Here is a 23,213-nt window from a genome sequence, read left to right on the forward strand (position 1 = left end):
CCTGGACAGCTGTTATGGAAGCACACCACCCTGCACCTGGACAGCTGTTATGGTAGCACACCACCCTGGTCTGAGAGTATTTTTCTGATTTACAGTGGTGCCCATTCAGTCAGCTCCAAGGAGCACAAGAACCTAGACTTGTCACAGATGCCAAGCTTACCACCAGTTCTCTTGATGTCTTCGTGCCCGTTCCTGAGAGCAGACACAGGCATCACAGACTTTTTGGAGGCATCAGCTTACTCCTGCTCTTGTTCAGTGCCATCTACAGGTTGAAGAGTCCTGGAGCCAAAGAATGTGTCCTGGGGAGCCTACCTTTCCCACACTATTGATCCTGAGTCTCACACCTGGAGCCTGGAAAGCCCTGTTTAGACAGACAGACAGAACCCCAGACAATGCCTACAGCTGATGGGATCACAGAATGTCTAGCCTGTACCCCTCTCGGCACCCTACTCTGTCTTTCCCATATCCTCAGCCATGGAATGATGGGGTGCAACTGAGAACTGACAAAGCTTGAATGTGTCCTTTTCTATGACAACATTGGAGAAAACAGGAAGGGGAATCGAGAACGTACTTTGTCCTCTCTGCCTCAGACTCCTTGGGTAACAGGTAGTCTAAACCCCCATCTAGAGAGACTAGCAACTTTTCCTGGTCACCAATGACAGCTAGACACAGTGCTGGGAGCAGAGGATACAGTGATATTACTGAGGCCTGAGAATTAATTGAAAGGGCAGCTTTGAAAGAAAGGATTCTTGAAAGAAATCCCACACCCTTGGTCTGTGCTTCCCAAGCCTTAACCATTTATTCTCCCATAGGTTAGGCAGGGAACACTGGTTCTGTCTGGCCCTCCTGAGGGCCATTACAGCTGTCTCCTCCTGCTCACATACCTTCCCCTACTTCATCTCAGATGGTACCCACAGGTGGCCTTCCTAAATCCTGTGATCTCAGTACACATCGGTGGCTGCCCTGTTGTGGCTAGATGTGGGCTCTAGGGAGAGGAGAAATATTTTTCTTAAGTGGTCATCCTCTCTCACTTCTGTACTCTCTCCACCTCCCTTGTCCCTCTGGTGCCTGTGCTCTGCTGACAGTCCCTGTCCCTATCCAGTCCTCTCCCAGATCCTAAGGACCTATTGGCTCCCATGAAGCTCAGGAGTGCTGATGACAGTTCACAGCCAGGTGGGAGCCAGGAGAGAGGTGCACAGTCAGGTACCTGAAGCTCAGGGCTGGCACCAAGGAGCCTGGAAGAGGCAGGCATGGTGAGGGTAACCAAGAGCCCTGGGGAAAGCTAAGGAAGATAGGAATCAGGCATTGGGACTGGAATATATGACTCAAATCACCATCCGTGGGCTTCTTTCTTTGCCTTCTCCATGGCCCTCTTTCCTTGGCCCAGCCTGAGCGTCCGCATTGCCAAAGCTCAAGTGTTCCACGCTTCCTGGGTTGACACTCTTCTGCTTGGAGTGTGCTTCTCTCCTTGTGTCCTTTTTAGAGAGGTTTCATGGATGTCACGACTTCCACTGGGCCTGCTCTGACACCCCGCCACATCAAGAGCTTCTAGGGTTATTCCACAGAATACACAACATTTTAATAACTTCGTATTGCCCAACACCCATGAGCCAGTAATACCTTACCCACAATGCCTAGCACCTAGCATCCAGTCAGTGTCCACTCAAGCCTGGGTGGGTGGGTAGATCTTGGGCTCCTCGTTGAGGAGTGAGCAGAGGGGTGAGTGGGAAGATTGGTGGTGGCAGCCAGCAGGGGTGGGTTTGTCATGTCCAGATGTAGATAAAATAAGGAGGATGGGAAAATAGGAGCCCTGGCAGGTGTCCCTGATGCCCCCTGCTTCTTTGAAGAGGCTTTTGTTGCAGGGAGGCCTGATCCCCAGGGTGACCATTCCTCTCCTTGCTCCTAGTATTTCTGCCTGTTGCTGGTCATCTTCCTCGTGGAGCTGGTGGCAGGGGTTCTGGCGCATGTGTACTACCAGAGGGTAAGTACAAGGTCCTGATATGCAGAGTTTTTTGTTGGTGCCATGATGGAGTCACAGAAAGAGGTTAGGGTTCATGCTGCATAGGCAGCTGGGGCATGTGTCCTTATAGGTGGCTCTGTTTCCTGGGCTGGTGAGCCTCGGCACATCAGTTTCCTGTCCCAGATCTGGAAGATCTCTCTCTTTCTCTTAGCACTGCTGGGCTTCATGTAGGAACCTGAGTGAGAGTTTCTCAGGAAGGCCAGTTCATCCTTCTCCCCTGACCCCTCAGAGATCCCTAAAGGAACCCACCAGCTAAGACAGCCATTGAGAAGGGATTAGAAAGGGTCAGAGGCTAGACCGACATACTGTAAAGACTGGAGTAAGCCCTGCCTACCTGGATGGGCACGAGTCAGAATCTCTCTCTTCCCATGCTTATGGCTTCAGGTTCAGGATTTGAGGACAAGGAAAGAGTGACACAGGGATGGAATCGACAGTATGTCCCAATCCAGCAGGTCATTTCAAGCAAGTCCACATAGTTTCACAGGGTCACAAATGTCCGCAGGTGCAGTGAAGGTCATCACCTCTAGATATGTTCTTCTGATCGAGGTATTGAACCTCATCTTGCCATCAGAGTTTAAATCCACAGCAAGTTGAAGGCAGTTCCTACTAGACACAGCCTGGGCCATGTCATGCTCAGCCCCACTGTCAGCTCTGCCCTTCCTGCCAGCTCACAGCACCCATTTGAGTCATTCCAGTGTCCTGATGCCAGCTGGTGAGGATGTGGAGACACCTGGGTAAAGGTGGGGGGAATCTACTGACACTCCATGCTCCCCTCCTTAGCTGAGCGACGAGCTGAAGCGGCACCTGAACAGCACTCTGACTGAGCACTACGGGCAGCCCAGGGCGGCAGAGATCACAGCCTCGGTGGACCGGCTGCAGCAGGACGTAAGCCACACAGAGAGATGCAGGCTTACACTCTGCCTCTGTCTCTCCCAGTCTATGCCATCAATCTTGGGACAATTTACTCATCCTCTCTGAGCTTCTGTTGACACTTCTCTAACCTAAGCCATATGATGGAGAGGGGCAGTGATGGTCTTCACCTCTAGATGTGCCCCCTGACACCATAGAAAGTATTCAATGAACCCTGGCTTCCCTCTTCCATTCTGGCCAAACCCCACTTCTGCTGCTCTCCAGTTTGGGTCTCCTGGGACAGAAAGCTGCTCTCAGTTCCTCCTGTCTATGGACTAATTTCATCCTTCCTCAGAAAGATAGGAACCCAGTGTTTTAGACCAGGCCACTGTGGCTCAGAGCAGGAAAGAATTTTCTGGCTGTGAGCCATTGGACAGAACATGAGGGATACAGGAAAAGGTCTTATTTCCAACAAGACATATCTGATCCCAGAGAAAATGACCAGGGGCATGTGCGTACATATGACATATGTAGTCATGACCCATGTGCTTAGCCCAGTAGCTGGAAGAGGGCAGCCCATACTGTTGATCTTCTATTGCAAGCAGTGTGCACCCTCTGGGTCCCACATATAAGGAGCCGCGTGAGGCAAAAGTTGGGCAGGAGCCTTGACTAGAAGGTCTCATTCAGAAAGCTGTAGAAAATAAGAGGCGACACTGGATAGCTTTTCCTGGGCCCTCAGCTTAGAGAGTAGGGGAGGTGGGTCCGGAGGAAAGCAGGGCTGCACTGACCTTTCTTCAAGGCATCAATCAGTGTGTGTAACATGGGTCTCTCCCAAGCTGGGGCAGTTAGTGTCCCAGACAGCATCCATGTGGGAAGGAACCAGCCTGAGACCGTGGTGGATCAGAGCCAGGGCCACATTTGGGCCACGTGTATATAAGTGACACAATGCACCTGGACCACTCCTCACACGATGAGACTAGTGGCAGTTGTGCCTTGGTATCTGCTGGCTCTGCGCAAATGGAGTCCTCTCCAGGTACCTGCTCTGTTCATCCTCACACAGCACCACTGCAGAGGGTCTTGTCCTGATTTTATAAGTAATATAAGCAGCTCAGGGACACCAACACACACACACACACACACATATACACGTATATACACATACATACACATACATACACACATGCACACACATACATACATATATACACATACATACACACACATATATACACACATATACATGCACATACACACATACACATACATATATACACATACACATATACACACATACATACATATATACACACATACACATATATACACATACACACACACATGCACACACACATACACATACATACACACACATATACCCTGCCACACACATATACACATATACCCACACACACATATAAACACACACACACACACACACACGCGCGTGCGCGCGCGCATGCACATACACAAAACAGGGACACACAATGTACGAGTGCCATGTGACTCTCAGCACAGCCCACCCCAGTCATTGTTCTGTGTGCTATGTGCTCTTGTGAGCTGTGGTCATGCTCTTGTCTCACCGCTACATCACATGCATACTCTGGGTGTAATATTATGTAGTATGCATGCTCTCTCTGCTCCAGCTGTTGTGTGGTGTGTATGCTCTGATCGTGCTGTTACGTTGTGCTTGCCCTCTGGGTGCTCTCTTGTGCTGTGAGCATGTGTAGTGTGCTCAGTTATGTGCAGGCTCTCTGTTCACACTTACAGGCTTTGCTGACCCCAAACAAATCCTGTTCCCTTCTTCTTCTGTGTTCCTCTCAAGGACAGTAAACGTTAAGGCAAATCCTCAGCCTCATTCCTGGCATGGAGTAGGTAGCTAGCCTTTTAGTCAAATGTCCCTGAGCCCACACCCATGAGACAGACTCGACACTGCTGTATCATGTGCCTTGTGCAAGGTTTTAGGACCTCAGTGTCCTGACTCAGAGGGGAGAAGTGACAAACATTAGTCCTTTGAATCACTTTGATGAGGGAGCGTGCAGACCCGCTGGGTTACACTTGGCACTCACACAAGCCTATGTAGTTAGGGCTGACTGGCCTATGTCCTGCGTAGTCTCTAGGACATACTCCCATGCGCTTCTGGTCTTGGGGCTCTGAATTTCAAAACACAACAGAAATTTTGTAACTTCAGGCAAGGTTAGGTCCTTTTCTACAAGTGGATGAACATGGGGTCTCCCCTTGGTGATGTTCCATGCTCTGGACCCTGGCTGTACATGCTAATGGCACACAACCTCATAATTATGAAAGCCCCACATCTGTCTGACACCCGATCCTCGGATAATCCCTACCCTAGAATACCTGGCACAAGGTGGACAACAGGTGTCCTGCAGAGAAAGACCCCAGAGAGACCCCCGTCCTTCTCCAAAGGGAACTCACAGAAGAGAGAGGGGCCAGGTTAAAACCCAGATAGCATAACCCTTGGCCCTGGATTGCAGGGGCAGGAGTACCACCACACAGACCCTTCTCACCCGAGCCTCCTCTTCTCCTCTCAGTTCAAATGCTGTGGCAGTAACAGCTCAGCTGACTGGCAGCACAGTGCGTATATCTTGTCTCAGGAAGCCCTGGGTCGCCAGGTGCCTGACAGCTGCTGCAAGACAGTGGTAGCCCGCTGCGGTCAGCGGGTCCACCCCTCCAACATCTACAAGGTAGAGGTAAGTGCTGAGGTCACTCAGGGTCTCGGGGGGAACCCCAGTCCAGTAGTCAGGTGTAGGAAAGCAAAACACACTCTTTGGCCTGAGAGCATAGAGCCTGGGGCCCTCAAAGTTCTGACAGGGTACTAAGAACTCATAGACCCTTCCAGAAGTCTCAGACACCATGGCCTATCCCCTGGGGCTCTCAAAATGGCCAGGAGAACATCTAAGGATGGTCCTTGAAGCGCTGACATCCCTCTGCCTCAGCTGCACACAGGATGACATCACTTATGCCCCAATCCCCCTGCCTCTTGACAGCTCAAAGTCTGAGTAGCCCACCTCTACCTTACAGGGAGGCTGCATGGCCAAACTGGAGCAGTTCTTGGCTGACCACCTGCTGCTCATGGGAGCAGTGGGCCTTGGGGTAGCCTGTCTTCAGGTGAGTGAAATAGGGAACGTCTTCCCTCAAACATCTGTCTTGAGGAAAGCCACGGATGCTTTGCACATGCATGCCTGGCCCTGCCCTACCCCTCCTCCACCCACCCACCCACCCACCCCCTTCTCCTTTGCAAGCAAAGATGAACCACAATGTCGGCCTCATTCCACAAAGAGTGGGACCAGGTAGGTATGTAGCATGTGCCCTGTGTGCACAGCATATCTTATATACAGATTGTGAACATCTGTGCCAGGGTGTGTGCACGTGTGCGTTTAAGTTGCCTGTATGCACATATGTGTACACGTACCTGCCATCATTCCATGTGTATTCATGTATGCTTCCAGAAAGATACACCCAGTCTCCCTGAGGATGGGCAAAGCTACACTCTCCTCTCAATACCTCTCCCCACGTGTCCCTCCTCTAGCCTCCATCAATGAAGTGACCGTCAGTCCCATCAATTGCTCCAATCAAGGGACCTTAGGGGAGGAGCCTCAGATGCTGAGCAGGCACAGAAAGTGGTCCCATCCTCATGTATACTCCTGCTTCCTTCAGGCAGTGGAGGCTGTGTGGTGGCTACCCTTCTAGAGGGACCTAGGCATCCTGCTGCCCTGCCTGCATCTCCCACCCCAGTGCTGTAAATGACATCTCAAGAAGTGAAGGAGCTAAACATTCAGACACCAAGATCCCATTCTGTCCCTGACCTTGAGCCACTATTTACCTTCTTGTCCGTCAATGTCTTCTGCAAAATCAGGTTCATCTTCCCCTTCCACACGCTGCCTACATAAGAGCTAGGGATGTGCAGGAGAGCACACGGCCCACACAGGGCACACATGCCTCTGGAGGTAGATGCAAGCTGGCTTTATCTGGTTCTCTGTGGTCTCAGAGCATTTTCAGACTCCTCCTCCTCATGGATCCTCACCTCAGACCCAGGCTGAGCACACTACATACTTCCCAGGTCAGGAAACTGAGACCCAGAAATGCACAAGTGCTGATGTCATCTGACCGAGGAGGCTCCCAGGGTAGGGCTGTCTCTGGAACAAGGCCCACTCCCTGTCCAGTGGGACTGCAATTTCATACTCTGAGAAGCAAGTCCCCAGCCTCTCAGGGGCGAGCCTTCTTATGTCACTGATGATCTGGGCCATGTCACCTAGGGTCAGTTATATCATCTCTGAGCCTCTGAGATTCCTAAAATGAAGCCTTCTACTTTGATGGTTGGTCATGTGTGTGTGCAAATCATGGGCCTTGTTGCCAAGCAGATGCAGGTATCCCTCAAAAGAGGCTCATTGCTTTTATTTGTACACAGGTCCATCATCTCCCCAAGTTCCCCAATGGCTCCTTGGTCTCCTCACTGCAAGACTATGGAGCTCGGGGAGGTGCATGGCATAGGCCTTGCATGTTTACATTTCCCAGGATGGGCCTCTGCCCTTGTAGTGAACCCAAAGAAGTTCTGGGACCAGGCAGGGCTGCCCATCACTCCAACTTCTGAGATTTCCAGGTTTCCAGAGACCCATCACACAGATTTTTAGGGGCCTGCTCTAGAAGGACACTGACCAGGTCTGGCCCACCTCAGTCCACTTCTTCCTGGCCCTTGTCTGCAAAATTGTAGCCACAGGTAATGAACCCAAGGACCAGACACGGAGCTGCAAATGCTCAGAGCCCCAAAGTCAGAGCAGGTCAGTAATCCTAGCTAGAGTAATGCTCAGGGCCAGGCTACTGGGCAGGCAGCACGCAGGCAGGTTTTCACACCTCCCATACTGTGACCTCTCTCTGCCCATGTGGTTCACTGAGCAGAGGCTGGTAATTGCCAAGTCTTGGTTAGAGTGCCCTCTGCTGGCCAGAGAGGGATATTAATCTGCCCTGTCTTCCAGGCAGCCTGGAGCCTTGAGAAAGGGCCTCTAGAGCACACACACACACACACACACACACACACACACACACACACACACACACACACACACACACACACACACAATCTCTCTCTCTCTCTCTCTCTTTCTCTCTCTCTCTCTCTCACACACACACACATACACACACACACACACACACACAAACACACACACATACACACACTCTTACAGCACACTCTTACATGAATGCATGCGTGTACCAAGGCTCAGAATATCATCCTAAGATGGTGGTGTTCTTATTTCTGGGAACTGGAGGGGCCTTGCTTGGGAATCAGAGGGCCGAGACTGTAAATGTATCCCCATGTCTTGCTGTGTGGCCTCTGGGAAGCCACAATCTCTCTCAATGCCTTTCATTTCCTTATCTGATAGAGAGACTGGAGACATTATTTTAAAGCAGCAAGCCAATGGATGCTGCCACATAGGAGACTGGTCTGCTTGCACAGAAGACAGAGAACTCTTGGCATTGAAACAGGAGGCAGGCCTAGCAAAAGGGCCATCGCTGGCTGCTCGCATGCCCCTGAGGTACATGTATAGTGTCTAGCACAGTTTGGAATCTGCTGTCCTAGTACGCCCTTAGCAACCCTGTGCTTCCACTGCCCTGAGATTTTAGTAAGGTTGCTATCTCACTGACCAGTCACCTTAGGCAGATACTCTGAGAACTCTGGAAACCAGGCAAGAAGTGCAGGGTAGCCCACTCTGATCTCAGCCAGCCAGGTGTCTGGTGACACGTCCATTATTGCCTCACTAACATGTCATCCAAGAAATACATGTTTGAGGGAAATGGTGACATTTACACCATAACATGTGTGCTCACAATGAATTGTCACCTTGGCCACTGGTAGGATCCCTTGGCAAACTTTGAACCCACCCTCTCAAGGCCCAGGCTATGCTCTGGTACATGTACATACAATGGCCAAGGAAGCTGCCATACTTCAGGGTATCTTCAAAGAAAGCTTCCTCAGATTCCAGGGACTCCAGAAAAGCCAAATGGAGCCAGAGATGAAGTATGGAGGGCTTAGGAGGTGGGAGGCGAAAGTCAAGTGGGGGATTCCCCTGGGAGTCTAGCAGCAAGGTGGGAATTGGAGGAATTTACAAAGAGACCCCTCAGAAGCCTCTGACTGTCATTGGAATGGCACCACAGTTGGCCTCTGTGACTGCAAGCTGGAGCAGGAGCTGGATGGCAGGCAGGCTAAAGGAAGGAGCCCCTCCACTCAGAGAGGTTGTCCTCTGGGCACTCACTTGCTCCTCTCCCCGGCATGTCCAGACTTGCTGTGGCTTCACTGCGTGGCTCCACACAACCTGTGCTCGCTCGGATGGAGGGCTGCTGCTGGGCCCACCTTATTCATTGTACATTGAATATGGCTAACTAGTTCCAGAGATGGAAAGTCACTGGCTGACGATCACACAGCCACTGTGGCAGAGCCAACCAGGCCCCTCGTTCCTCATGTTCTTTCTTTTCCACCGGCTTCCTCTCTTGTGGGTGGCTTCCACTCAGGCATAATCTTAGAAAGTAATTTATAGAATATTCTAGCTGGGAAACTTTAAAAAGGTTATAGTAAGTAGCCTAAGGATATTTTCTGGCCATCCTTCTCACACGCAGAGGAGGCACCTCCCACCCAGGGGATGTGCAGAGGAGGCTCTAAGACATGCTGTGCATGGGCTTTGTAAGCAGGCCTATGCTCTGCCCATGGAGATGGGGGCTTTTGTAACCACGGGGGGAAGGGTAGACAAGAACATAGGACATTGCCTTGTGATCAGGCAGCATCAGCCTGTGCACTGGATTCACAGGAAAAATGAAAGTTGCCTTGGCCATTCCTGGGGCCAGGGAAAGTTCCTGAAGGAGATGATGGGTACTAAATTCTGGGGGGGCGGGGGGCGTTGACAAGAAGCAGCAGGAAATGGCTACAGAGTGAATGGGGAGCCAGGAGCAGCGCATGGAAAGGCCTGGCTGTCTCACACAGCCAGTCATGTGAGTCCTAGAGGGCCTGCTGGCCTCTCTCAGATGTCACAGGAGCTGGGTTCTAGCTTTAGAAGAATCTTGCCTGCCAGCACAGGCTTAGAGAGGGATGCAATTACCCCTGAGGTCACACAGCCTGTAGGTACCCAGCTGAAACAGAACCAACCTCAACAGCCCACAGGTATGATGCTAATGTGTTTTAGAGCCTCTGGCTGAGGCTGGGTCTCTAGGTCACTGGAGTGTGCAGAAGGATCATGGGGGCCAAGCCAGGACTTTCTTTCATGCTGGCCAAAGATTACCAGCTGCTTCCTGAGAAACCTCACAAGAAATCAAAGCACCGTGATCCCCCCGTTAAAAAATGCCCTGTGCATGGCTGAGGGCTGTACCAAGTAGCACCCCAAGGGAGCCCTGTGTCCTGTGCAAGTTGAGTTGGTGACAGGAGCCAACCCAGGAGATGGGCTATCTTTGCTATATTGCACTCCTCCTGGGAACTTCTCTGTGTTGTCTCGTGTTACTGTGCATGCTGCTTGGATCATCCATGCTGGCTTCTGTATCCCCGTGCCAAAAGGAAGACACTGGTACTTGCATAGGACCTAGTGAGCTATCATCCTTTACCCTCTGTTCACTTAATGATAAGTGTGTGTGTGTGTGTGTGTTCACATGTGTACACTGATGAGGGCATCCTTTATCTCATCACATTGTGAATGTGTGAGGAACATGTGCAGGTATGCATGCATGTGTGCACCATTGCTCAGTGTACACACTATCCTTCCACCCAGTTCAGGATGATATAGGCACATGTGTGCATGGACGTGTTTTGAAAAGAGTGCCTACCTTGTGCACTTGCTCTGCCTGTTCAAGGGATCCATCTCAGATGAATCATGCATGTCAGGGAGTCAGGCTCCTACAAGACCATCTAGAGTGAACTGCAGGCTGAAGAGAGGTGGATCTGGCCCACATAGCCCCACCCTGTGTACATCAGAAAGACCCAGATAACCCTTGGGGAAAGCATCCAACCCTGGGATGGAGACAGGAGCATGATGCAGTCCCTGGGTGTATGTCTGAGGACGGATGGCTGTAACAGAGCCTGCTTAAAGCCAGTGGGGGCGAGATAACCTCTTAAGCCGCCTTTGGGCTTCTGATCCTGAGTCCCGAGGTGGATTAGCAGCGCTCTTAGCACAGAGGCTAAAGCCGAGAGCAGCATTGGTTGTCTACCCTCTTGGGCCTAGGGCAGGGGAGTGGGAGGAAGAGAGGAGACAAACTGGTCCTGGATGCCCTGAAGCTAACTAACCTGACAAGGACAGCCAGCTGCCAGGCTACACTCCTCTTCATGGGTCTATTCCTACTCTGGCTGGAGCTTCACTGGCACCCGGGCCTCTAGATCTCTATAATAAGACAGGGAAAGACAAGATAGTCCCTTACGCAGAGGCATTCACCTTCATCCCTGTGCCATGTAACAGTGTGGGACTGATTGACACAGGGTTCCTGTCCTAAACAGAGTAGAGACTGAGCAACTACATCATCACCACCAGGATCAAAATGACAGCCATGGGGTACCTTGGTCTGACACATCCTCATCTCCCCTTTGTTCTCAAGGGACCCCTGGGTGGGAAGGAAGGAGAAAGGGAAGAAGCAGCTTCAGCTTCAGGGGTGGGAGAGCAAAGAACACGGGGTGCAGAATACAGAGCCTCTGTAGTTCGGGAATGGGAACCTTACAGGAAACTGGGCAGGTAGCACCCTGTGTCCTTGTCCAACCATTGGATCCAGCAGGGGTACTCATAGGCAGAATGGCAGTCTCCGTGCTGAGCTCATAGGAACCCTGAGTGTTCCTCACAGAGTTGTGATGGGCTTTAGTTTGGCTCTGGAGCCCTAGGGCAGCAGGAAGCAAGAAAACCCCGTCTTGGAGAGAATAGATGCTTCAGACAGCTCTGGTGTGTGAGTGTGGATGTCATCACAGGAGAGCCAGATAAACAGAGCTCCCTGTAGAGAACCTCAGGCCTGCTGGGTGGTAGCACAAACTGGGGGGTGGGGTGGGGGGTGGGCAGGGGGGGATGGAGGAGGGGATAGCCGCCACTGGACACCAATCCAGGCCCACAGGATTGATGTGTGTTATGTAACCATGCTCCATGATTTGAGCCCTATTCTAGCACAAAAGTCATACTCTTTGGGGAGCACTCCTCAGAGCTTGCTCCCCGACCCCACCCCCACCCCACATCAGTCTCTCCTGGAATCCTGTGAGAAACGCAGGCCCTTCCTGGTGGGCAGGGTCTAAGGGGGTATAGTTCTCCGGCCCTCCCCAGCGTGAGCAACTGCCTTCCAGCATCCAGCCAGAAGCCTACAGGGTTCTCATGGCTCTCTGCTCTCTCTCCACCTGGCAGATCTGCGGGATGGTCCTCACCTGCTGCTTGCACCGAAGGCTCCAGCAACACTTTTATTAAAGGACACCCCGTAGCCTGCTGACTGGCCCATGCAAGGGCTCACATCTCCACATCCTGAACCAGTCCTGCAAAGTTGACACTGGGGCTGTGGACCTCCCCCACCCTACGCGGAGGCCACCAAACGCCTGTGGTTGGCTCCTGTGCATCCCAGCTGGGCAGGGTCCTCAGCTACTCCTCCATTTATAAGTACTCAGCCACTGCCTGGATCCTTGGCAAGGGCTGGTCCTGGCAAGAGGCGGCCAGAGCTCTTTGCCAGGCACTGGGACGCTGTGGACTGCAGGGGGCAGAGCTTGTCTCCCTCTCATCCATCTCAGTGTCTGAGTCTGGAATAGAAGGCTGTCAGATGACCCCTCTGAGAGTCCTATAAGGCTTGGTGTGTGATTCCCACTGGCATGGGGCCCCAGATGGCTCTCCTCAGAGAAAGGCAGCACTTTGGGCAGACCAGGTTAGCTCACCCTTTCCCAAAACCTAGCTGGTTTTTCAACCTCCCCACAGAACAGCTGGCCATGTACTTCCTGTAAGGCATGGGGCAGAAGTGATCTAAGGCAGGGCATCTTAGGAAAAGCTGTTGAAGCCACCGAGACAGGGCACTAAGGAGGCAGGTTGGTTACAACACCCGGGAGAGAGAGAGTCACCCGGTGTTCACAAGCCCCAGCCTCTAGTCCTGTTCCCAGGCTTGACTCCCAAAGTGTCAGGATTAAAATGTTAAGGAATGTAAAATTCTTCCCCCCTGGCGGGGGGCACACTACAGTCTCAACTGCTGAGGAGATGTGGGGAAGGAGGGACTCTGCCTGCACCCCATTTCCTGGTACCCTTGTGACCCCACTGTTTCTCTTCCGTGTGCTCTCCACTTCCTTCTCCGCTGTCCTGGAGTAGGCACCATCCCCTCCTTTGCTCCTCTCTTTAGTCACAGAATGACACAGAGGACATTCAGGGAGAACTCAAGCATTAAAAGACAACGGAGAGAAAATCCTAGAAAAATTAAAGGTTGGTAGTAGGTATCGACTAGTAAACAACCCTAGGGACCCCCTCTGATTATCATTACTATAGGCAGCTTTGCACACCAGGACTCCACTCCCAGCTGCAGCCCTCCCCGCTTGGGTCCTGTTCATTTCTCCACAACAAAACCTCAGTTCCCCCACGAACCAGCAGTGTCTTGTTGACCAACTGCAATCAACTGGTCTACCTGACTCAATTCTCACGGTGGTGACCCAGCAGCTTGCTGAGCTGGGCCAGTTGTTGAAGAGAGATGAGCTCCCACTCATACGTGGACTAAGAGCCACAGCTTGCTGTCACCAGCATAGGTGGAATTCCACTCTCAGGGCAGGAAGTGGCTGTGAGGATGGCAGGAACATCGGGCTCTCAGATCAGATCGCCTCCTCCACTCTGCCATTCTCTGGGAGCTCCTTGGATCCTGGACTGGTTTATGTCATCCACCTGAAGGACCAACAGTAAGAAGACACTCCCAACAGTCTCAGACTACACTACAGCTGAGAGAAAACTTTAGCTGCCCTCCACCTTCCCAGGATTCATGCAGATACTCAAAGCCTGGCTGTGGTTCCCAAGCTTATAGATGGAGGATCAAGAAGAAAAGTTGCAGGGCCCAGACCATGTACTTCCTAAAAAGGCACTGAGGGAGGTGATGGTGTGCAAAGAGATACTGTGGCCTCGGGTATCTGCTTTGATAGGCTCCCTCAGGGAGATGAGGTCAGAGGTGACAAGAGGGCACCGTTTGTACAGACTGGATGCAGAGATAGTCCAGGAGAGCATGAGTCATTGGCCCAGTCAGAGCTGCAGAGTGAGCGGACAGCCCCACATGTGACTTCCTTGATCATACATCAGCCTTGGTGACAAGATGGGGTTAGAGGAGATGGAACACATAGTAGGCCAGGTTCATTCCAGCAGCTGTGAAGGCTGGAGCCAAGTCTGTAGTGAGGTGTGACCAGGTTCGTGCCAGAATTTCTTCCTATTTCCCCTCTGGGACAGGACCCTGTTCAGAGGTGATCAGTCTGAGTTCCTTAGAGAGAAGGAAGCACACACCTGTAGAAGGTCACCCTCAGTCCTGGGTCAGCACAAAACACACCGGGGTCCCATGCCAGGCCCTGAACTTGGTGTAGCTGAAGCCAGTGGACCCTCACTCTGAGTACATGAGTCACCATTCCCTAAGTTCAAAGTGACCACCTCAAAAACACAGCCTGCCCCTAAATCCCCCAGGTGGCCAATATTGGAGAACAAGGATGGGCCTTAGTCTATGACAAGGAGGTGAGGTGTCTGCATGCATTTGTCCCTTTCCCTCCTGACCAGTGTGGCCCCCCATCCCTGGCATGGCTTTGGGATGTTCATCGAGGATCTGTATATATGCTTCACTATGGTATCCACTGTGACACCAATGGGATGTGCTATAGTCCCCATTCGATTGATGAAGAAACTAAGGCTTGGTCAAGCTGGGCAACAGTAGTGATTGCTGTTGTCATGGCCCCAGCCAGTAGTGGCAGCCTTAACACCTGCCAGGTTGGATGGGACCGTCCAGCATGTCTAATCCCAGCAGCCTTCTGCATTCACAGTTGAAGCAGACACCTGTCTTATTTCAGAATGACAGCCCAGGTCCTAAGGGGAAGCTAAGAAGGCCAGAGCTCATAGGAATGGCCCAGAGCACACTCAGGGGGTCCTTTGGACTGAAAGCAGGGACTGTTCTTAGCCATCAGTCTCCATAAAGATGGGAGTCACACCATGTGGAGATCACTGGCTGGGACACGAAATGCCTCTTCCTGCCCCATAAAGGAAGTCAGGAGAGAAGCCCAGACTGTATCCACGCAGAGCCACCCAGGTATGGAGGTGCCCTGGATGCTGATGCTGAGCCCCACCCCCCGCCCCCAGGCCACACTCTCTTCTACCTTCTTGCCCAGCTCCCAAGCTCCTATTTTGATTATTTGTTGTTTCCGAGCTCTGGAGTGGACACAAGATGACTTTGGTCCTGAGTGCCTTCACTCTTCACATGGCCATAGGGGCTCAGGTCCTAAAGGTGCTGGGTGTAGGGTGGGGGGAGGGGATGTACAGCCGGTCAGTGTGATGAGCCACTTTGAGCTCAGAATCCGTCCCTCTGAACAGCTTCCAAGGTTTTGAAGTCAAGGGGACGAATGGATCAGTTAGGACCCTGCCAGCCATGAAAATGCGACCCCCTCCCTGCCCACTGGCTCTACTGGGATAAGGGCAAAGAGGCGAGAGAAGGGAGGGCGGCTTGAAGCTGTTTAGGAGAAAAGCAGCTGGCTTTGCGGCTCTTACACCAGTGCAGTGTGTCTTAGACTTGCTGCCCCGTCAGCACCTCTAGAGGAGCCTTCAGAACAGGTTTGGGCCTCCCCAGATTTGCTCTAAGGAAGCCAGAGCCTACAGGTGGCATTCCTGAGAAGTTCCCAGGTAGCGGTGATGCCACGGATGGGCAACCATACCGAGCCACAGAATTGACCACATGAGGACACTGCCCACTTCCTTCAAATGTCAGAGCCCCCACACGCCCCAAGTCATGCAGGCCATCTGGCCTGAGTCACATATGGAGCAACTTGAGACTGTTGCCACTGGGTCCACAGAGAGGGTGGGATGAAGCAAGCCATGGAGTGGTTTACAACCAGCCATGTATATGCCTCTCAGCAGTGCACGCTTGACACACCTGCCTTACGGACTGTCTATGACTTCGGTCAGTAGGTCAGATGAAAGGGGACCCCTTACACTTTCAGATCCCGCCCTTTTCTATATGCCTTGGGGTGGCTCTGTGCCTCCTGGTCACTCTAGCATTTCCAGCTGGACGTGAGGCCTCCCTCACCCTTCCCCTCCTGCATACGTACCTGTGAAACCTGCTCGTACCCCACACCGGTACTGACAGAAATTCCAGTGGACCCGTTGTTAGGAAGCCAGATGGGCTCCTGGGTCCAGGTGGCCCATGGATGTGAATTATCAGACATTCTACAAAGACAGAAGTTGCCTTAACCTCCTGCTTACAGTGAAACTCCAGATGAGGGATGTGCCTCTCCACTCATCCGTGTATGCTCAGTGCCTTGTCCTTACGGACTCAATAATAAAGGACTTTTACCATGGAACACCTTCTGCTGATCTGGTGTTGCAAGGAGACCCCAGGACCTCTGTTCGCCGAATGCATTGTGCCCCCTGAAGCTTCCATGTTGGTCATGGCTGCTAACCACACCATCAGCAGCCGGCTGCTGCTCATTCAGCATCTCATCATTTACTTGTATGCACTTGAATGATCTCTTCTGCTTGCAAGTGTCATTAATCTCACACTTCAGGCTGCTGACAATGGCGGGGCTTAAGCAAGTGTGTTCTTCCAGCTTCCTGTCTTCAGTCAGGGAGTGTGTTCACACTTTCCCGCAAGGTGTACCTGCTGACTCCGTGACATGAGCTGCCACTGAATCTGCCTCCTCCTGGGGCAGTACTGTAGAGGCTGAGACAGGAGGATTGCTAAAAGTTTGAGGCCAGACTGGGTTACTCAGTGAGTTCCAAGCCACCCTGAGCTAGTGTAGCAGTCTGCTAGAAAGAAAGAAAGAAAGAAAGAGAGAGAGAGAGAGAGAGAGAGAGAGAGAGAGAGAGAGAGAGAGAGCTTCTCTCTCCAGGCGTTCTCATTAGAGTGACATCATCTTTAAACCCCGTGTGGCAATCCCTGACGCACCGCTGTGATGCCCAGGGAAGACAGGGCGACCTGGAAGTCCAACTACTTCCTTAAGATCATCCAACTTTTGGATGATTATCCAAAATGCTTCATGGTGGGAGCAGACAATGTGGGCTCCAAGCAGATGCAGCAGATCCGCATGTCCCTCCGAGGGAAGGCTGGGGTGCTGATGGGCAAGAACACCATGATGCACAAGGCCATCAGGGGGCACCTGGAGAACAACCCAGCTCTGGAGAAACTGCTGCCTCACATCCGGGGGAATGTGGGCTTTGTGTTCACCAAGGAGGACCTCACTGAGATTAGGGATATGCTGCTGGCCAATAAGGTGCCAGCTGCTGCTCGAGCTGGTACCATCGCCCCATACGAGGTCACTGTGCCAGCTCAGAACACTGGTCTAGGGCCCGAGAAGACCTCTTTCTTCCATGCTTTAGGCGGCACCACCAAAATCTCCAGAGGCACCATTGAAATTCTGAGTGATGTGCAGCTGATCAAAACTGGAGACAAGGTAGGAGCCAGTGAAGCCACACTGCTGAACATGCTGAACATCTCCCCCTTCTCCTTTGGGCTGATCATCCAGCAGGTGTTCGACAATGGCAGCATCTATAACCCTGAAGTGCTGGATATCACAGAGCAGACCCTGCACTCCCGCTTCCTAGAGGGTGTCCGCAATGTGGCCAGTGTCTGTCTGCAGATTGAGTACCCAACTGTTGCCTCCGTGCCACATTCTATCATCAATGGGTACAAGCGTGTCCTGGCTTTGTCTGTGGAGACTGAGTATACCTTCCCACTTGCTGAGAAGGTCAAGGCCTTCCTGGCTGATCCATCTGTATTTGCGGCTGCTGCCCCTGCTGCTGCGGCCACCACTGCTGCCCCTGCTGCGGCTGCAGTCCCAGCCAAAGCTGAAGCGAAGGAAGAGTTGGAGGAATCAGATGAGGATATGGGATTCAGTCTCTTTGACTAATCCCTCAAAGTAACCAAGTCAGCCTGCTTGATTTGAGAAAGATGGAAATAAAGGCTTACTTCTCTTTAAAAAGAAAGAAAGAAAGAAAGAGATAGAGAAAGAATGAGAGAAGGAAAGAATGAGAGAAGGAAAGAGAGAAAGAGCAAAAGAAAGAAGGAAGGAAGGGGAAGGGAGGGAAGGAAAGAAAGGAAAAAGCTTCAGGCTGGCCTGTCATGTGCCACCACTTCCCAGAAAATGCCAGCGCTTTATAGCAGCTCTGGGTTGTGGACACTGCCTCTCCACAGTACCTAAGAGGCTGTCATACAGAAGGCACACACTGAGCCTGGAGCTCTTTTCTGCCTAGTTATAAACACACAGGGACTGCTTGCTACATTTTCCTGTTTCTACCTCTGGTTTGAACCCTAATGAGTCCAGCAGGAAGGAGACAACAGCTGTGGGCCCAGGCAAAACCTTTGCATCGGGCATTTGCATCCGGCTTACAATCCATCCTGCCCATCAGTCAGGGGTAAACACTATTACCACAGTAAGAATCTCACAAAGCCAGTGCATTACTTTTCTCATCGCTGTGACAAAATGCCTGACAGAAATAACCTAAGAGAGGAAAGGTTTGTTAGCGCTCATGGGTCCTGAGGGATTTCAGCCCATCACATCAGGGAGACACAACCGTCTGTGGCAGTGGGGGCATGTGGTAACAGCTTGTTCACATGGTGATTGACAGGAAGCAGGGACTGACACCGGGGGTAAGTATGATCTTCAATGACTTCCTTCCTGTAGATGGGCTCCACTTCCTGAAGGTTCCATGGCCTTTGAAATAGAGCCACAAACTGAAGAACAAACATTCAAGACATGGGACATGTGGAAGACATTTCAGATCCAAACGGTAACAGTTAAGAGATTAGTATTTCCATGACTGAGAGTGCTGAACCACCACTGGTCTGAGGGTTGGTGCTTGTTTGTTTGTTTGTTTTGTTTGTGGTGTTGAGGGATGGAACCCAAGGCCCCCACATGCTAAGCAAGGGCTTTATCACTGAGCCACATCCCCAGCCCTCCATCAGACTTTGAAAATCTCTAACTGCTTGAGAAAACCCTAAGCTGACAACCAGATGCCACATTCAACATGCTTGCCCTGACGGCCAGGAGGTGACATGGATGAGTCCTTGGGAAGTGGCATAGGTCTTGCTTGTGAAATATATTTCTGTAGCATAAGGATATGTCCAAATTCCAGGAATTCAATGTAGAAGATCTGAAGAGGAATCAGACAAAAGACAGGGGGCTTCCTGTTGTCATTAAGTTACAAATGTGGCTGCTTCTCACTCTAACCACATGGTGCAGGGATTCACTGAGCATCAGCCAGGCTAAGTTCCAAAACTCTGTACCCAGAAAAAAATTCTGGGCAACAGGTGCTGACCACAAGATCCAGTCACCTCTCTGTTCTATGCCCAGAGCTGCAGAGAGGGACTACCCCAGAGGCACCTCAGCTTTCTGTTGGCCTCTGGGGGTACAGAGGGGGCATTTCTTATGGGAGGTTCTTCCGGCCCTGCAGGCAGGCCTGCAGGGTATCGCTATTCTTTTTCCTGGCTTAGGGAGACAATGGGCCATCTCATGACTGTCAGACTCAGCAAATCCAGAAAGCCTCCCCATCTTGCTGAATGCTTGAAGGGATGGGCAAAATGTCAATATTTTTGTGTCTGAATGACATTTATTTAATCTGACTTCTGTGGATTATTGAGTGGTGGTGCTGAGCCAGCTGGAGCTGAGCTAAGGCCCTGGATGCCTATCCAGTACACTCTCCCCCACCCCCGCCCTTTTTCTCTCTCTCTCCTTCTGTCTCTCCCTCCATCTCTCCCTAAAAACATCTACTCCCCTCTCCACATCACCCTCCTGTGTCCCTGGCTTTCAACCCGGGTAATGCTTTTCTGTGGACCCTGCCTTTAGTTTTGGGACCCTGCCTCAGTATTTGCACTGGTCCAGGAACAAGCTGGATGCCTTTATACCTTTTTATTATTTTTATTTCATGTATGTGGTTGTCTCTGTTCATGGTGTCCATGCCTGGTGTCCATAGAAGCCAGAAGATGGCATCAGTTTCCCTGTTACTGAGCTGCCCATGTGGGTGCTGGGAATCAACCCTGGGACCTCTGGGATCTGAGACACCAATGCTCTTAATTGCTAAGCCACTTCTCCAGCCCCTCCAAGTTTAATAGTGTGCATTCATCATATAAAGGGAGATTTAGACCATATTGTGGTCATCCTTCTCTTGTGTCCTCTCTGGTCCCTCCCCTTTATACCTCCTTATAGTTTTGTCTTTTAATAAAATCTAGATTACACATACCAAAAAAATGTGATATTTGTATGAATCTGTCTCATTTAATACAATGACCCAACCATTTTGTGGCCAACAACATGATTTTTTTCTTTTAAAAATTTTTAAAGGTTTATCTTCATTTTTATGTGTATGTGTCTTTTTCCTGTATGAAGACATCTGCACCAGATGTGTGCTTGGTGTCCACAGAAGTCAGAAGAGGTTTTGGATCTCCTCAGGCTAGAATTATGAATGGTTGTGAGACACCATGTGAGGGCTGAGAACCAAACCTGGGTCCTGTGCAAGAATATAAAGCTCTTAACTACTGAGCCATCTCCCTCACTCCCCCGATTTTGTTCTTGATGTTGGATGAAGCTTAGTGGAACATAAATTCTTTTATGTCATCTTTATATATCTGTATGATGGGCATTATTCTCACTTTGTCGATGGCAAAGTCAAGACAAGTTCAGAGACTGGCTGGGGCTCCCATGGACACCAAGTGCAGAGCAGAAAGGGAATCCAGTCCTTCAGTTCCCAAATTACTGCTCTGCCTCTCTCCATGGTTTTTCCTCTAATGGTGAAACTTAGCCGTGCGGATGAGGAAGGTGCCTGGGGTCTGGAGGATCTGAGTGATGTTTGTGGGTGTGTTTTGCAAGTCTGAGTTGCAGTGCAAACACCGAGATCCAGCTATGTCACACAAGAACTTCTGCCACCTCTTGCAGTCAGGGCCAGACAATTTGATCTGTCATTGCTGTGGTTCATCTTTAGTGTCAACGTGACTGGGTTTAGAATCACCATGAAAACACCTCTGGACATGCCTACAGGGATGTAACTGAGAAGACCACCCTGAATGTGGCACCATTCTATGGGTTGGGATCCTGGACCAAATCAGATAGAGAAAGGTATGTTGTACACCAACATTCATTTTCTCTGCTACCTGACTACAAGCACAGAGCAGCTAGCTCCTACACATCCTGCCGCCGTGCATTCTCCACCATGATGGACTTCACTGGCAAACTGTGAGCCCAAAGGAGTTCTCCCTTCCTTAAGGTGCTTCTGCCAGATAAATAACACACACATCTATCAGTGCAAATGACTAGTCATCTGTCCACGTTGAGTGTGATGTGGGGTGAATGGACATCTAATTAACTCCCACAGCTCATCTCCTGTCTAAATCCCTGAGGGTAGGCTGTCCCTTCTCAGCCAGATATCCCACTGAAGGCCAAGGCTGAACACCTTGATTTGTGCTTAAAACCTCAAGTTCTATTACTCCTGCATAGAAGTTTGGGCTCGTGATCTGGTTCATGAGGTTGTACAGAGGAGAGGGACCTCTCCCTCCAGACACTCCCCTTCTACCTGCTGTGTTCAGGTGCTCCCTTGCACCCCTGGCCAAGTTAACTATTATTTTATATTAGCCTCAACAGAATCTCCTCTAGAAAGCCTCACAAGGCAAATTGGGGCCATGGCTTGACCCCCACAGCCATTCTGAATCCTGACAATACCATTACTAGTGTAACCTTCTGGTCTCCACTGTGACCTCCCCCATTAGTTGGCTGGCTCTGTGACATCCACCCCTCGGAGTAGGTATTAGGTACAAATCTGAATTCATGTCTGTAGGTGACTTTTTGTGTATGCTGTCCTGGTCTGGCTCCGAGGTCTGGTAGCACTGTCTATGGGTGCCATGCCTGTTTAGGTCTCCTTCCTGAGCTGGTCTTTGTCTTCACCGAGCACAGAGGGGAGGCTGTTCTGCTACCTCACAGGTCAATGGGGGAATCAATCAAGAGGTCTCCAGAGTGATCTAAGCCACTCCTTCCCATGATCCTCTTGACTTTATGCCTGTCATCAGAAGACTCTAGAGGCCCCTGACTATTCTGGCTTGGCTCATTTACTCAAAGGACTAACAAAGGGGTCACTGTGCCATAGTGAACCACCAGTAGACAGACAGCACACTGACCTGGCAGATACCAGCAAATGTGGCCACACCCGGGACAGGTGTAGGAGCAAATGGACAGATGAAAAGTCGCTTCCTTGCCAAGTCCTATGACCCAGCTGACCCTCAACAGATGGGGATTACTCTGAAGAAGTCTAGGGAGGTTCCCAGGGATTCTAGCTAGACCTTTGGCCCTAACCCAAAACTCGAGACAGTCCTGGAAGCATACCACTGCAGGTTGATGCTTTGAGACAATGTGGTGCCAACCTGGCCACTCCCTCGAGAGAGGGAGCCACTGCCACACATCTGGAGTGGCTTGGGAGTGTCCCACCTCCATTTCATCCTCTAGATGCCCCTGTGGCACTCGGTGACCCTGGACAGAGGAAACTCCGGGCTGCCTTCATCTGCCCTGAAGACAGAACCCAACGGAGGCAGCAGGAGACTATGGCACTAGGGAGGCACTGAGGCCCCCCCAGACTGGCTGGCATGTCTGTCAGTTAAGTTATGCTTCTGCTTCCTCTACGACTATCCTCGGACTCTTATTTCTAGACTTCCTTGGAGGGTGTCTGAAGCTATCTCAAAGGATGTTGCCTGGGACAAAGGACATCATGAGGTCCCCATACTCCTGGAAAAGACGCCATGCCCAGAGGAACCTTCACAAGCAGCAGAAGGATTGGGGTAAGAGTGTACCTATCCCGATAGCCTTCGCCCACAGGAAGTAAGGGCTTGCTTCTCACTCCTCCCACAGGACCAGCCAATTGCGGGTGACACTGAGATGACATTTCACTGAGGTGAAATGACAGCCTCTCAGGCAGAAGGCTTTGGTCCCTGGAAACGCCTAAGCTTGTGTCAGACACCAAGAGGTCTATGTTTTAGGATTCCCCAGGCCTCCATAGAGGGGACAGAGATCCCTTCACCCTGGCAAATTTGAAACCCAGGCCACAGGAAAGAGATGAGGTCCTCTTATAGGGGACTGATTGTCTGGTCTTCCTCTGGGTCCATCCATCCTGGTCATGGCTCCGGTGAGAAAACACACCACTAAATAACAGTCTGC

General features: G+C 51.2%; 1 protein-coding gene and 1 pseudogene across 3 annotated transcripts in view; both read left to right on the forward strand.

Moving 5' to 3' along the window:
* Tspan11 (tetraspanin 11) overlaps positions 1-16,385 on the forward strand; it is a 72,401-nt gene extending 56,016 nt beyond the window's left edge. The window contains exons 4-9 of one of the 2 annotated variants that reach the window (XM_031383535.1): positions 1,907-1,981; positions 2,801-2,905; positions 5,419-5,577; positions 5,909-5,995; positions 8,269-8,421; positions 12,235-16,385. In XM_031383535.1, the coding sequence (XP_031239395.1) occupies positions 1,907-1,981; positions 2,801-2,905; positions 5,419-5,577; positions 5,909-5,995; positions 8,269-8,421; positions 12,235-12,294 (639 nt within the window). In that variant the 3' untranslated portion in view covers positions 12,295-16,385. The remainder of the gene's footprint in view (positions 1-1,906; positions 1,982-2,800; positions 2,906-5,418; positions 5,578-5,908; positions 5,996-8,268; positions 8,422-12,234) is intronic. The other variant, XM_031383536.1, reaches the window with a different exon arrangement.
* Positions 16,386-16,881: 496 nt separating this feature from the next.
* LOC116098346 lies at positions 16,882-17,993 on the forward strand (annotated as a pseudogene). Its single transcript, XR_004121816.1, has one exon. The product of XR_004121816.1 is annotated as a 60S acidic ribosomal protein P0 pseudogene (transcript).
* The last annotated feature ends 5,220 nt before the right edge of the window (positions 17,994-23,213 follow it).

This window comes from Mastomys coucha, unplaced genomic scaffold (genome assembly GCF_008632895.1).
Source record: "Mastomys coucha isolate ucsf_1 unplaced genomic scaffold, UCSF_Mcou_1 pScaffold20, whole genome shotgun sequence".
In the NCBI taxonomy this organism is placed as follows: Eukaryota; Metazoa; Chordata; class Mammalia; order Rodentia; family Muridae; genus Mastomys; species Mastomys coucha.